At 39.5% G+C, this 13,404-nt stretch overlaps 1 protein-coding gene across 3 annotated transcripts; it reads left to right on the top strand.

Annotated features, from left to right (window-relative positions):
• LOC120435774 (C-type lectin domain family 12 member B-like) lies at positions 1 to 11,690 on the top strand. 3 transcript variants are annotated; one of them, XM_039605900.1, is made up of 7 exons: positions 1 to 196; positions 1,149 to 1,259; positions 5,899 to 6,009; positions 6,094 to 6,198; positions 7,998 to 8,137; positions 10,491 to 10,609; positions 11,324 to 11,690. In XM_039605900.1, exons 1-7 carry the CDS (start codon positions 52 to 54, stop codon positions 11,442 to 11,444), a joined length of 852 nt encoding a protein of 283 aa, XP_039461834.1. In that variant the 5' UTR covers positions 1 to 51; the 3' UTR covers positions 11,445 to 11,690. The 3 variants fall into 3 exon arrangements, with proteins under 3 accessions (XP_039461834.1, XP_039461835.1, XP_039461833.1); XM_039605899.1 differs by lacking the exons at positions 1 to 196; positions 1,149 to 1,259 and adding exons at positions 2,354 to 3,526; positions 3,849 to 3,965; XM_039605901.1 differs by lacking the exons at positions 1 to 196; positions 1,149 to 1,259; positions 10,491 to 10,609; positions 11,324 to 11,690 and adding exons at positions 2,352 to 3,526; positions 3,849 to 3,965; positions 9,463 to 9,639.
• The last annotated feature ends 1,714 nt before the right edge of the window (positions 11,691 to 13,404 follow it).

Genomic DNA, 13,404 nt, shown 5'->3' with positions numbered 1-13,404 from the left:
CTTAAAGACACAGACAGACGGTGAAGCTGCTCAAATATCTTTCAGCTCAAAATGTCTACAGAAATTCAAAGTGTTGAAGACTTCAGGGTGAAATACAGCAGAGGGTCCCAAGAGGATGGAAGAGTGAGAGAGCAAAGTGAGGTGGAGGTGTTAGATGATGGAGAGCAGCACCCTGATGTTGGCCTACAAGAAGCTGGTAAGTAGGAAATCATCAAAGTGACAAAACCAAAGAAAATGTTGATGATGAAAGTGTTGCTCAGTGTCTTTAAAGCTCTGATATCGACCACTTTAAGACATATTAGTGTCACATGTCCCCAGAATATGTTTCCAGTTTCAGTCCAAACTGGCACACAGATCATTTGTTGCACTGGGCCTGTTTACTCCCAGTTAGGAGCTCCGTTTCTAACCGTCTGACTGTTTCAGTGTCTGTGGCTTCAAGTCAAACTGGTTCAGCTGCTGCTCTGCTTTCAGGAAGAGGTCTGTGAGTGACAGAGAGAAGCAGCCAATAGGAGCAGCACAGCTCTTTCTGCTGTGAATTCAGCTGCATCAACATGCAGTATGAGTGAGTGTAGAGAGGAGAGAAGCAAACTGACAGCTAGCAGAAAGCTAACTGAGTGTAACTGAAGCACAAACACAGAGTAACACACACCCAGTACCACTCTGTTTGTTATACATCAGCCTTTAAAGTTTCCACAGTTCATGGTTGTTCCTCAGCATTACATTTTCCTCACAGCTCTGACCTGTGTGCAGATGATCGTCATAGAAACTAATATTCTGGGACTCTCCTCCATATTTGTCCCTCAGGTTTTTACTCTTCTTTCTACGTTTCCTCACATCCATCAGGATAGTTTTCGTAAATTAGTCGTTATATTGAGATGAGGATTGTTTTTCTCTCACTGATTTATTGACAAGTTTTGACCAAAAAAGTAGCCAGACATGCATCGACCAATCACAACAGCTGGAATGAACAAATATTATATTATAATGTTTTAGTTTCAGTAACTTTTTAACAAACTCGACTAATTTGTTTGGTAAATCTGATTTACTTCATTTCTACTGGGATCATTCCTACAGTGAGGATTGATAAAAAGCTCCAAAGTTCCTCATTAGTGCTTCATAAATGGACTTTTTGTGTTTCATCTTTGTAGATGTTCACAGAGAGAAGAAGCTTCCAGCTGTGAGAAGAAGCTGGTTCAGAGCTTTTGAAGTGAACCTGGGAGTGCTGTATCTGCTGGTTGTGCTGGGAATCATGACACGCTGTGAGGAATTTGATTCCAATATGTTAGATGTTTGATTTTGAACATTTGAAGTGAAATGATTTGATGCTGCAGACCTGATTGTGTTTAGTTCCTGTTCCCACACTGCAGTGTTTCTCCTACTTCACTGAAAAACACACAAACAGCAAACTTGTGACTATAATGTTATTGTAGGGTCTACCTCACAGCATAAAGCACCTTGAGGCTGTTGCTGTGATTTGGAGCTGTAGAAATCAAATTGAATTGAATGATTCAGACAACGTGTGTCCTCCCAGTTGGACAAACCTCAAACACCTCACCTAAGTAGCACACAGGTGTAATCCTAGTCAGGTGCTTTCAGTGTGGAGGAGCTCCAGCTCTGAGCCCACAGACACCTTTTGGTAGAAGCTTGTTTCCACCGCTTGTATCTCATTCTTTCAGTCAGTACTCACAGCTTGTGGTCATTACTGAGGTGAAGGTAAGAATGTAGCTCATCTGATAAATCAGCAGCACTTTCACTTTCATGCTCAGCTCTCTCTTCACCCCAACAGACAGGATCACTGCACCAATCTGGCTTTTAACATCCTGCTGCTTTCTTTTCTCACTCGTGAGCAAAATTCAAGGATTCATTAACTTCTTGACTCGGGGAAGAAACTCATTTCCAACCTTAAACAGGCACAAACCCTTTTCCAGCTGAGAACCACGGCCTCAGACATTAAGGTGCTAAATGTCATCCCAACCACTTCACACTCAACTTCAACCGACCTACAGTAAGCTGGACGACAAAACTCCCTCACATCCTGGAGAGAATGAAGAGCTCGTCCAGTGCTGCATGACCAGGATGGAAACCACATTGTTGCTCCTGAAGTTGAGATTTAATAATGATAATAATAATGGATTGCATTTATTAGGCGCTTTTCTAGGCACCCAAAGTGCTTTACAGTTCCACTATTCATTCACTCTCACAGTCACACTCTGGTGGAGGCAGCTACAGTTGTAGCCACAGCTGTCCTGGGGCAGACTGGGACAGTATCAGTGATACTGGGACAAAAGCGAGGCTGCCATATCGCACCATCAGTAGGCGGTAGGTGAAGTGTCTTGCCCAAGGACACAACCGGCAACCTTCCAGTTACAAGAAGAGCGTCCCAACCCCCTGAACCACGGTCACCCCCATTTCACAAATGGATGGACTGTCTCTTTTAATATTCTGACACAAACCTTCTCAGGGAGGCTGAGGAGTGTGATCTCCTGAAGTTTGAACCCACCAGCACAGTTTTACAAATCCAGAGGCCGAGTACCCGACTCCCATGTAATGTTGCAGAGGTGTGTTAACCAGGACGGCCCAACAACAAAGAGTATTTCCTGGTGATGTCACTTTTCCTCCTTATGTTGGACACTTTTTCACACACGTACTTCTGTATTGCTCTGAAAATCAAACCAAACATGAGAAAAAGCTGAACTGCATCAGTTTTCCTGAAAGTGCAAAATGTAGAAATGAAAGGAAAAGTTAGTGAATGAACTAAAAAGGGGAAAAAAACACAAATAAACGAACACAAACATCTTGTTCTTTTGTAAATCCTCGGTCAGCAGTGAAGTCAAATATAAATTGTTGTTCATGTAAAGAGTGACTGAGACGTGGGTCAAACTTTCCACATCGACTGTATGAACCTCAACAGTTCAACAGTTTGTTTCTCTATAAGAAAACAAACTGTAACAGACAAAATAAGATTTCCTGGGTCGAACCAACTGTGACACTGAGGTGTGACTGTGTTTGTGCTTTTATATGTGAAAGTTCAACGTCTTTAGAAAAAGAAGAGTTTATACATTTTCTGCTTTATGCAAACTCAGTCATATATTTTCTCAAAAGCTCAACAAAGTACACATATTGTACAACACAGAGTTTAATCTGTAGTTAAGAGAAACAATAAATGCAGTTAAGAAATTTTTATGCAAATTAATCACAGGGTCTGTGTTTCCTTACATGCTGCCACTTCCTCAAAGCTTCTTCCTGTCTGAAAGCAGACAGAAGGCTGGACAAGAACAGAACAGAACAGCTCGATATCTACCAGGGTCAGTACTGCAGGACTGTTAGAGGACAGTTTAAACTCCTGCTCAGCGTCTCAGTCCTCTCAAGATGTCCTCAGATATTTATGCCAAACCAGATCTATCAACGAAGGTGAGATACAGCAGAAAGGAGGACAGAGCAGAGTGGGAGCAGAGGGAGGTGGATATCTACGAGAGTACAGATGAGATCAGAGAAAGTTATGTTCATTTTCAGTCACAGGAAGGAGGTAAGTCTGTTATAAAAATAAATGTACTTTGAGTTTGTTACAGTCAGCTTTTAATGCCAAATTACTGCAGCCCATCAAACATCTGTTTCTCCATGTGCTGTATGAACATTTGTAGTTTACGTTTTTTCCCCATGTTGGTTTTTAGAGCTCTGTGAACAGGAAATTCATTCAGGCACTTTGGTCACAGTGCAGATGTTATATTTCCTTGATTTTGGCAACCGATTCTTATGAAGCTAAGCTGATACAACCACAACCACAGGTCTATTAATCACAGAGTGACAGGAAATAACCACAAACCAACATCCACACTGCTTTCTAACAGGACCACAGACTCAGAGTCCTCCTTCAGTCCAGAAGGGCTCTTTCAGATGTGCCACACTGGGTCTAAGAGTGCTGTGCCTCCTGATGTTAGCTGGGATCATCATCCTGTCCATATGCTGTAAGATAAGATACAACCTCTGAACTTCTCCTGCAAATGAATGTATGACTGATACTGAATCCCAGCAGCCAACAAACATGCAGCTTCACAACCAGAACGTGTCCTTCTGCCACAGCAAATACAGGAAGTACATGAAGCCAACACAGAAGCACCGAAAACTGCAGTTCCTTTAATGACCACTGGAGGCTGATGCTGAAAGCCAGTCAGTCCCCACAGACTCCCATGTTAAAATGAGCAGCTTTGCTGCATTAAAAGCATGTTTGCATTCAGGACTAAATGAGTTTTGGTCTCTAAGGATAGTTTCCCTCTTCATAAAAACTGCACGGTGGCATTTTAAATTCTCTGATCAATAATATGAGCTGCTGTGTGGTACAGCCTGACCAACAAGTTGGTTTTGCTGACTGAGCTTCTAGTATTTCATGAGTCTGTTACTTAGCACTGATTAGCAGGTGTGTGTCTGTGTGCATGATTCCTGGCTCATATCTTGTGTGTGTTGTGGAGGTGGAGTGAATGTTCTTGTTGTTCCTTCAAACTCTTCACTCAACACTTCTGTGATTATATCAACAAAGCAGACAGGCAGCAGCATCTGCTTCAGACTGATGCAGGTGCAGTCACACTATGTTAGACAGTGGCCGTCTGTCATTGTGTCGACTAGTTCACTTGGTGTACTAACTAGCAGTCCAGCTTGGCCCGGCTCCAACTTGTACAGAATGCTGCAGCTCGCCTTTTGACTCGTGTGAAGAAACACCAACATATTACTTGCTTGCTTCCCTTCATTGGCTTCGAGTGTGTTTTAGAATTAAATTCAAAATCTTACTTTTGACTTATATAAAGTATATATATTATATATACTTATAAAGCACTAAATGGCCAGGCACCGGACTATCTGTCTGACCTTTGGCAGCTTTCTACGCCCTCTAGAGCGCTTCGATCAAGTGATCATTTACTCCTTACCTTACATTGTTGATGTTAATGTCATTGTTTAATTATTATTTTGTACAGCACTTTGGTCAAATCTCTGTTGTTATTAAATGTGCTTTATAAATAAATAAATAAATAAAATTAAGTAGCTAGCTAACAACATTTAATTTCAGTTCCCTTCATCTGCTGGGATATATCAATTAATCTTTTTTTTTTATTACATCAAATCACAACAACAGCTGCCTCGAGGTTCTTTATATTATCAGGTAAAGACTCCACAATAATACAAAGAACAATTCAGAGAAAACTCCCAGCAGCTGCTGATGGTTGGATTTTTGTATTTTTGTAACATAGATTTAAAAAAATCTATGTTTTAAATCAGTGGATGACCTTCAGCTGACCTTTAGGCCCTGGTGGAGGTGTGACAGACTTAATGCTGAATCAGCAGAAACATCACAAATCTATGATGTGAGAACAGAGACTCCTGCAAAAGACGTCTGAAAGTACGATAGACTGTAACAGCAGTGGGCAACTAGTCACCTTAACCAACAGCTACCTGGAAGCTGCAGGAAGAAATATTTATTAATTATAAAGAAGCAGAAAGAGGAAGTGTTGAAGCCTCAGAGCAGCTTTGACTGAATGTAAAAAGACATATTTTCAGTGAGAACAGGCACATGTCACATGAGTCAGAATCTATTCTTTCACAGCATATAGAGAACATCTCTGACTACAGGTGAAAAATGCTGTTTGATTCTTCACCTTCTTCCTCCACACTGAAGCACAATTATTTTGAATCTTGTCAGTGGTTTTTGTTCACAGTTGATACGTATTTAGCTCATCAGATTTCCTGTAGTTCTAACAGCTCCACCCACAGGACATGTTAAAGAACAATGGCTGCACAAGTTTCTGACTCTTATTGATATATTTGACAAAGCAGAGGAAGAAGATTATTTCTGTTCAATGTTTCACTCATTTTATTTTATTTTATTTTGGTTTCACTGAAATATTTCAGATGCTTTGAACAAGAATGAAAACAAAACACTTCATGCTAAATATGACAAACTGAACCACGTTTACAACGACACCAAAAAGAATCACGCTGAGCTCCAGGATCAACTTCAAGGTAAGCAAGTAAACACCAAGTTCTTATATCACAGATATATTTGTAGAACATTTTAACTTAATTTTAATCTGTTTTTCTCTAAAGACACAAAAACCAACCTGACTCAGTTACAGAGCAGTTATGATAAACTGAGTAAAAACCACAGTCAGCTACAGGAAGAAGTGAAGAAGCTGAAGGTGAAGATAGAAGGTAATAAAGTTTGAATAACTAATAGAAAACATCAGTGTTACACAGTGATAACCTGTGATGGGAATAACAGCGTTACAAGTAACAGCGTTACTTTTTTCAGTAACGAGTAATCTAATTACTATTTCTATCGTTACAACGTTGTTACAGTTACTAACAAGGAAATGCGTCCTGTTCCTATTTTCAACAAACAGACGGTTAAAGCTGTCTTCAGCTTCCCACAGCTTATATCAGTTACACAGAAGTAGCTGTAAATAATCTGGGCGCTACAGCTTTAATCAGCTGTGCGCGCTCCCGCAGACGGTAATCACTTTCTGCCCGACGATCACTTTTTGGCACAACACCTGGAGCTCAGGGGGGCAAAACAATCGTATGAGTGCTGCTTTTTGACTGAGGAAGAATAAAGTAGTCGTGGTAAGCCAATCACATGACCACTTAAAGACAAAGCAACAAGGTGATATATACCAGTTTTTAAATTGTGTTGATAGGCCACGTAAAACCAGAGTCATGATAAACAAGATATACGCGGCATTTTTTCCTCAATAGTTTCGTCACGTTTACTGTCTAAGGAAGGCGCAGCGAGCACTCTGCTTATGAGCAAAAAATAAAAAAACAAAACAAAAACAGCCCGTTCCTGTTGGTGGAAAAATGCACCATGTCGACCAATTAAAAAATGATATGGCAACATGACATTTGGTTGTTTAGGAAGAGGGGGAAGTTTTAGAAGTGACGGCGAGAGAGAGAGAGCGGGCGAGTTTTGAGATGTGAGATTTGTGACGTTTAGCATGTTTGGAGTGTGTAGTTAATGTGTTGTCTTGTGTAGTTAGTGTGTAGTGTTGTGGATAGTTTTGTGTTGTGTGTCAGAACAATGAGGCGACTGCTGTCTCCAGGTAGAAACAGCAGTGATACACCTGCTGCTGTCAGACCTGCAGGTATCAGGCTGTGATGTTCTCCTTTATAGTGGACAGAAATTTTGGGAGTGTCACAAATAATTTGTGTGGCATCTTATTGAAGAACAGCTGATTGTTCTTTAAATAGTTTGAAATGGTTATTTAAAAAAAGGGTAAAAGGTAAATGGATGCCAATAAATTTGTTGTTTGCAAAACTTGTAAATATGATTTTAAAATTGACAATTTATATTTGCATTTAAAGTTATGAAATATGATTCATTAAACATGTTTGTGGTTACGATAAAATTTTAACTTTTTCTACACTGATTTTATGTTTTTTGTCTGATTTTACATCAATTGTGTTAATACAGTCGTCAAAATGAAAACATAACTGTAAATTCAGACACGTGAGGTTGTGCTGAAAAGAACGATACCAAACAAGGCAAATAAATAGTTTTTAAAGGTGAAATGTGGAGGAAACATCAACAGTAGTTAAAAATGGCCAATTATACCCTGGACCCCAGAGGGTTAAATGTTTTTTTAAAGTAACACAAAAGTTACTTTTCAAGTAATTAATTACTTTTAGAATCTTGTTACTCAGTTATGTTTTTGAAGAAATATTTAGTAACTATAGTTAATTACTTTTTCAAAGTAACTTGCCCAACACTGGTGATAACCTGATTGTGTCTTTATTTTGAATCCTAAATGTTTGATGCTGTGTAACAGTTTTTCTGTATAAATGTAAGTTTCAGTTAATTATGAATAAGAGAGAAAACCTGAGTTTAAATGAAGGATTTACAGGGAAAATGACAGGAACCAAAGATTTTTGACTACAGACTGAAATCAGAGATCTTATTAATGTGATACAACATGACACAAAGTCTGTCTTTAAAACATGTGTTTGACTTTAAGAGAAGTGTCCTGATCGATGGAGGAGATTTGGAAGCAGCTGTTACTTTAAATCCACTGAGAGGAAAACTTGGTCTGACAGCAGGAGAGACTGTCAGGATAAAGGAGCTGATCTGGTGATGATAAACAGCAAAGAGGAACAGGTGGGTGTGTTTGTTCATGTCTGTGTGATCTTTGATGGAGCTGACAGTGAGTTACAAAGTTCTTCATACGTTGAATAAAGCCACACATTGATGATAAGTATACATGTGCAAACATACAGACACATAAACAAGCAGCAGACATTCATTCCATCAGAAACACAATAGTTAGAAACTCTGGAGGAAAATAAAGGAAAAAGAAAGCTAACCTGTAAAAATGAGTTTCAGCCGTTAACAGTCAGCTGAGCTGATAGTCTGAGGAAGGCTGTTCCACAGTTTGGCTGCAACAAGCTCAAAAGCACGATGGCCTCTGGTTTTCAAATCAGAGCGAGGGACAGTTGGGAGACGCTGATTAGATGATCAGAGAGGCCGGCTGCAGTGAGAAGGTCCAAGAAGCTCTGCTATATAAGCAGGGGCCTGTTCATGCACAGCTTTATATGGTAATAACAGGATTTAAAAGAGGATTCTGAATTTGACTGTCAGCCAGTGAAGAGAAGCAAGAATAGGTGAGATATGAGACTGCAGGCCAGGGTTTGTTTGCAGCCTTGCTGCTGAGTTCTGCACTAACTGCAGACCAACTATGGAGGACTGAGAAATGCAGGTGAAAAGTGAATTCCAATAATCAGGCAGGAGAAAATGAAAGTATGAACTCAGAGTTCCAGATGATTGAATCACAGTAAAGATTTGATTTTTGCAATATTTCTGAGGTAAAGGAAACAAGACTGGGTGACCTTTGACATGTGAGGCTCAAATTCAGCTGCTGGTTCAAAATGATCCCAAAGTCTTTAACAGGTGATTTGATGTTACTGGTGAGGGGGACGATATACTGACTGACCTCCTCAGAGAAACTGAGCCAAACAGCAGAACTTCAGTTTGAGATGAAGGAAGTTTAAATCCATGAAATGATGACAGAGAAGCATTCACTGAGGCCGGAGAGGCTCGACAGAAAAGTATTAGTGTGGGTGTCATCTGCATAGCAGTGCTAGGAGATCCCATTAAAACCATTAAGCAGATGTCACTGGGGCAGCATTTATAAAGAGAACAGAATTGGTCCAAGGATTGAGGCATGTGGGACTCAGATGAGGACACACATTGATTAATATGAATTGTGAAGTATCTGTTTGATAATATGAAGAAAACCATGTGAGAGCAGCACCAGTGATGCCAGTTTGTAGTGTGTTAATAAGAGGAGCACCATCAACAGCATGAAGGCTGCAGAGAAGTCAAGCAGGACTCAGATGGAGTGTTCATCTTTATCCCAGCGCAGAAGAATCTGGTTAGTAATGTTCATGAAAGCTGTTTCAGTGCTGTGGTTTGTCTGTAAGCAGGTTGGAACTGATCAAAGATCTGAAGCAGCTGACGAGCAACTGGATTTAAAACAGTGGGATGTAAGGAGGGTTGATTCCACTCAGAAAGACTCTGGCTGTTTGAAAGTCAGCTGAAATGAAAGGGACTGATTTCTAATAGAGAGAAGTCAGGGGGAGATGGCAGCAGGAAGGAGTTTGAACTCCAACAACAGAACTGGATGAGAGACTGGGCGGTTGAAGAGGTACAGACTTGAACTCTGACCTGATACTGTTGATGTTGCCAGTGAAGAAATCTAAAATGTCCACAGTCATTAGAAGACATGGGAGTGACAGCAGTTTGTCTCTGGGAAGACAACACTGACTGTAAGCCTGTCAAAGATGATACATCTGTGATTGGATAGTAGGTCAGACATGTGGAAGCTCAGCGTTATGTGTGGGGCCGCTAACATGATGCACTCAATGAAATGATGCTGCAGTGCTCATCAGTTGTGTGGCAGTGTTGTTAGAGGGATCATCAATAAGTAAATTAGAGTCATCGACTAAAATGACTTTATCAATATGAACAAGAACAGATGAGAGAAGATTAGAGAATTCATTCAGGAAATGATTGCAGGATTTGGGAGGTGGATAGATTACAATACAGCAAACTGGATGTTCACATTGAATTATGGAGGAGAGAAATTCAAAGGAGCTAAAGAACCAGGATTAAACTGGAACCAGTTAAGATAATCCTTAGAAACCAAGTCAACACAAAAGATTGAAATAAGAGAAATGTTATAAAATGAGAGTAATCCTCATAATCCAGATTATTTTTCTGATTCAATCCAACTGAATCAAATGATTTGTTAACACTGATTCCACTGCAACACCGACTGAGCTACAGGAGGAGCTGATATTCATTGATTCTTTGGCTCTTTCTGATTTCTGCACAATGGAAGAAAAGTTTCATCACATTTATTCTTCCTTCAGACAGATTCACAAGATGATGTTACGACAACAGAAGTGCTGAATTATGACTGGAGACAATATTTGTGTCTCTTCTCAAACAGGAATTTATCAATGAACTGAACAAAGAGCTGAGAGGAGAGTCCTGGATTGGTCTGAGAGCCAAACAGACATCAGGACGATATGAATGGGAATGGGTGGACGGATCAGCGCTGACAGAAACGTGAGACATTAGTTTGTTTCTATTCCAGAGTTATTATTTAGAAGTGAAACATTGATGTTTTGGAAGATAGATCAGCAATACATGAGCTGAGCTATTTTCCAACAGTCCCACAAACTGAATGTAAAGAAAAGCAGAAATCCTTCTTTGAATGAACAGCTGTGCTTGAACTCTCTTCATCTGCAGTCTGTGATGACGTTCAGTTACAACAAGTCAGTTTGAAGAAATCAGGATTGAAAAATGTTCAAAGCAGCGACCGACACATTTCACTTTGTTCAATTTGTCTTCATGTTTTTTGTGCTGTAATGTTTCTTTTCTCACAGAAGAAAAACTGTTTCAGAGAATTCCTGTCTCTTCTTCTTTGGTGTTTGTAAAACTTCAGAACATATGAAGGAAGAAGCTTCAGTAAATATGACCTGATAGACACACATTTCAAAGTGATGTCTGTAAACAGCTGACAAAACCGTTTCAAACAGCAGAAAGTCAGCTCTGACTTCTTTTTATTCTCCATTTTTACAGCAGGAAGATTTCATATTCATCAAAGCTTGAAAGCTGTTTTAGTGTGCATGATGATTCTCAGAGAAAAGTCTAAAGGAGGGAAAGTGGGCGAGAAACCTGGGAAAGAAATACAGCAAATATTTATACTCATATTTATATGAATGTGACAATAGTTATGAGTTTAGTCCAGTTTCATATCAGATTTGATCTCTCTGACAGGTTCTGGGCACCAGGATGGTCATATGCTTATTCTGGTTACTATGGAGTCTGCTGTGATGATTCTGGGAAATGGACAGGGTCATATGATCCTGTTTCAAAGACCTTCATCTGTGAGAAATGAGTTTGGTGCTTTGATGTAAATGTTTGAATAATCCAACCAAAGACACCTCACTATGAAATGTCCTGCATGAGCCTCAGACTCAGCTCACAGTTGTTACTTGTTCATTCTGCATCATATATTGATTACATATATTGTCCCTCTGTGCTCTGTGCTGTACAGTAAGGTTGGAAGTCATCCACACAAAACCTTGAAGTACTTCATTACTCTGTAGTTCCAGCAAATTGTTCTAATAAAAGTCAAAGTGCAGCTTGTCTTTACTTTGGTTTACTTGGTTTCTTCATCAGTCTGTTGCTCCTAAAACTACAGTTCTGGGTGTTTTTTCCAGGTTTTTCAACTTCAAATATTTTCATTATTTTTAACCCATTAAATTTTAGTTTAATGCTTTTTCATCATTTTTACAAAGAAAATAATAATAACTATTTTTTTCTCTAAATATAATGAATAGTGGAAGATAAGACTAATCACCACCAGTGACCTCTGTCAAAGTTCAGCAACAAAATTGATTTGTTTGCATTAATATTTTAATGTAGTGTCAGATTTAAAATGTTTCAGTCTTCAGACAAAATGAACAAAATTTGTAATTGTCTGCAGCGTCCCAAACGTGTCAGCTCTAAACTGAAGATGTTTTGTGCATTTTCACATCGTTGTGTAACGTGTTGCTACATCTCTGGTCACAGGCTGCCATGTAGGTCACAGCACGGGGTCCAGCTCAGTGTAGATTTAACATAAACATATAAAGGAAGGATGAGTGTGAACAAGTGTGACCTCCATGAAGAGGAAAACAAGACTCACCTCACCCATGAATGTGACGTCAAGATCCCACCTTGAGCTTTGCGTTAACAGGACTGTGGGCCCTCTGCCAGTAGGAGGCGCTACAACCTGAGTGGTGCATTGTTGAAGAGGGAGGAGTCAGAGGTGGGGAAGGGTGGAGTCTGATCATTGGACATCTGCATATGTTCATGGTCACCACAAGTTTTTCTTTCATTTAATGTAAATTGTCCCTTAAATATATTAAATATCGTCTGGTGGGTAACAAATATAATGTGTGTGTCATTTTAAACTTCGACTCACCTGAAAGTTTCCAGTCAGCCTCCTGCTGCTGCAGCTCCAACAGGCTTCCTGCTCACTTCAAGTTTAATTAGACTTCACAGTTCAGTCACAAGACCAGCAACACATTTACAACCAACACACACACACAGGCAGCACTGATGGTTGGACTTCAGTTTTATTGTTCTCAGAAATCAATACCAGTGAAAAATAAATTAATTCCTTGATTTTATTTTTTTAAACATTCTGGTCAGAGGTGTAGAGGGAACTGCTCTCCTCACAGACCTGAAGGCCTCAAAACACTAAAGTCAGAAGGAAAGTTCAAAGTTCAAATTCTGGCCAAACTCACATCAAACACAAGGTTGAATAAAAGCACAGTCCTCCACATAACTGGGATTTTTTTCAGACAATGAGACTAAAGGGATTAAAGTCTGAATATAAAGACAAGAAAAGAAATGAAGTGATAACTAAATAAAAACACCAAGTAAGAAACAGAGAGCGTTGTGAAAAATAACAGTTTTGTTAAATTTGCTTCTCTGAGTAAAACTGTGGGTTGACAGACTGAACCAAAACACATTTACACAGAAATAATCTCAGTTTTTACAACTTATATTTTCATCAGCTTCCCCAAACACAGAGACCAGTTTGAGCTTAATACTGTGACAATACCTGCACTCAAACACTACAAAATAATATGAATATGTAACAATAAAATGTTTGTATGGCTCTATGATTAGAAACTGATACACTGCATGGTGACTGACATAAACAAAAACATGCAGAACTTTACATAAATATTAGTTCTGAAGTTGGAAACTGGCGGCAAAGTTTGAGAGGCTTTAAAACAAAGACACTGGAGGTAATAATCAGACTGATGCAGGACAGGACCAACACACTGACAGATTACATCATT

Source organism: Oreochromis aureus, linkage group 22 (genome assembly GCF_013358895.1).
Source record: "Oreochromis aureus strain Israel breed Guangdong linkage group 22, ZZ_aureus, whole genome shotgun sequence".
Classification (NCBI taxonomy): Eukaryota; Metazoa; Chordata; class Actinopteri; order Cichliformes; family Cichlidae; genus Oreochromis; species Oreochromis aureus.
This window is presented reverse-complemented; position numbering and strand designations above follow the sequence as displayed.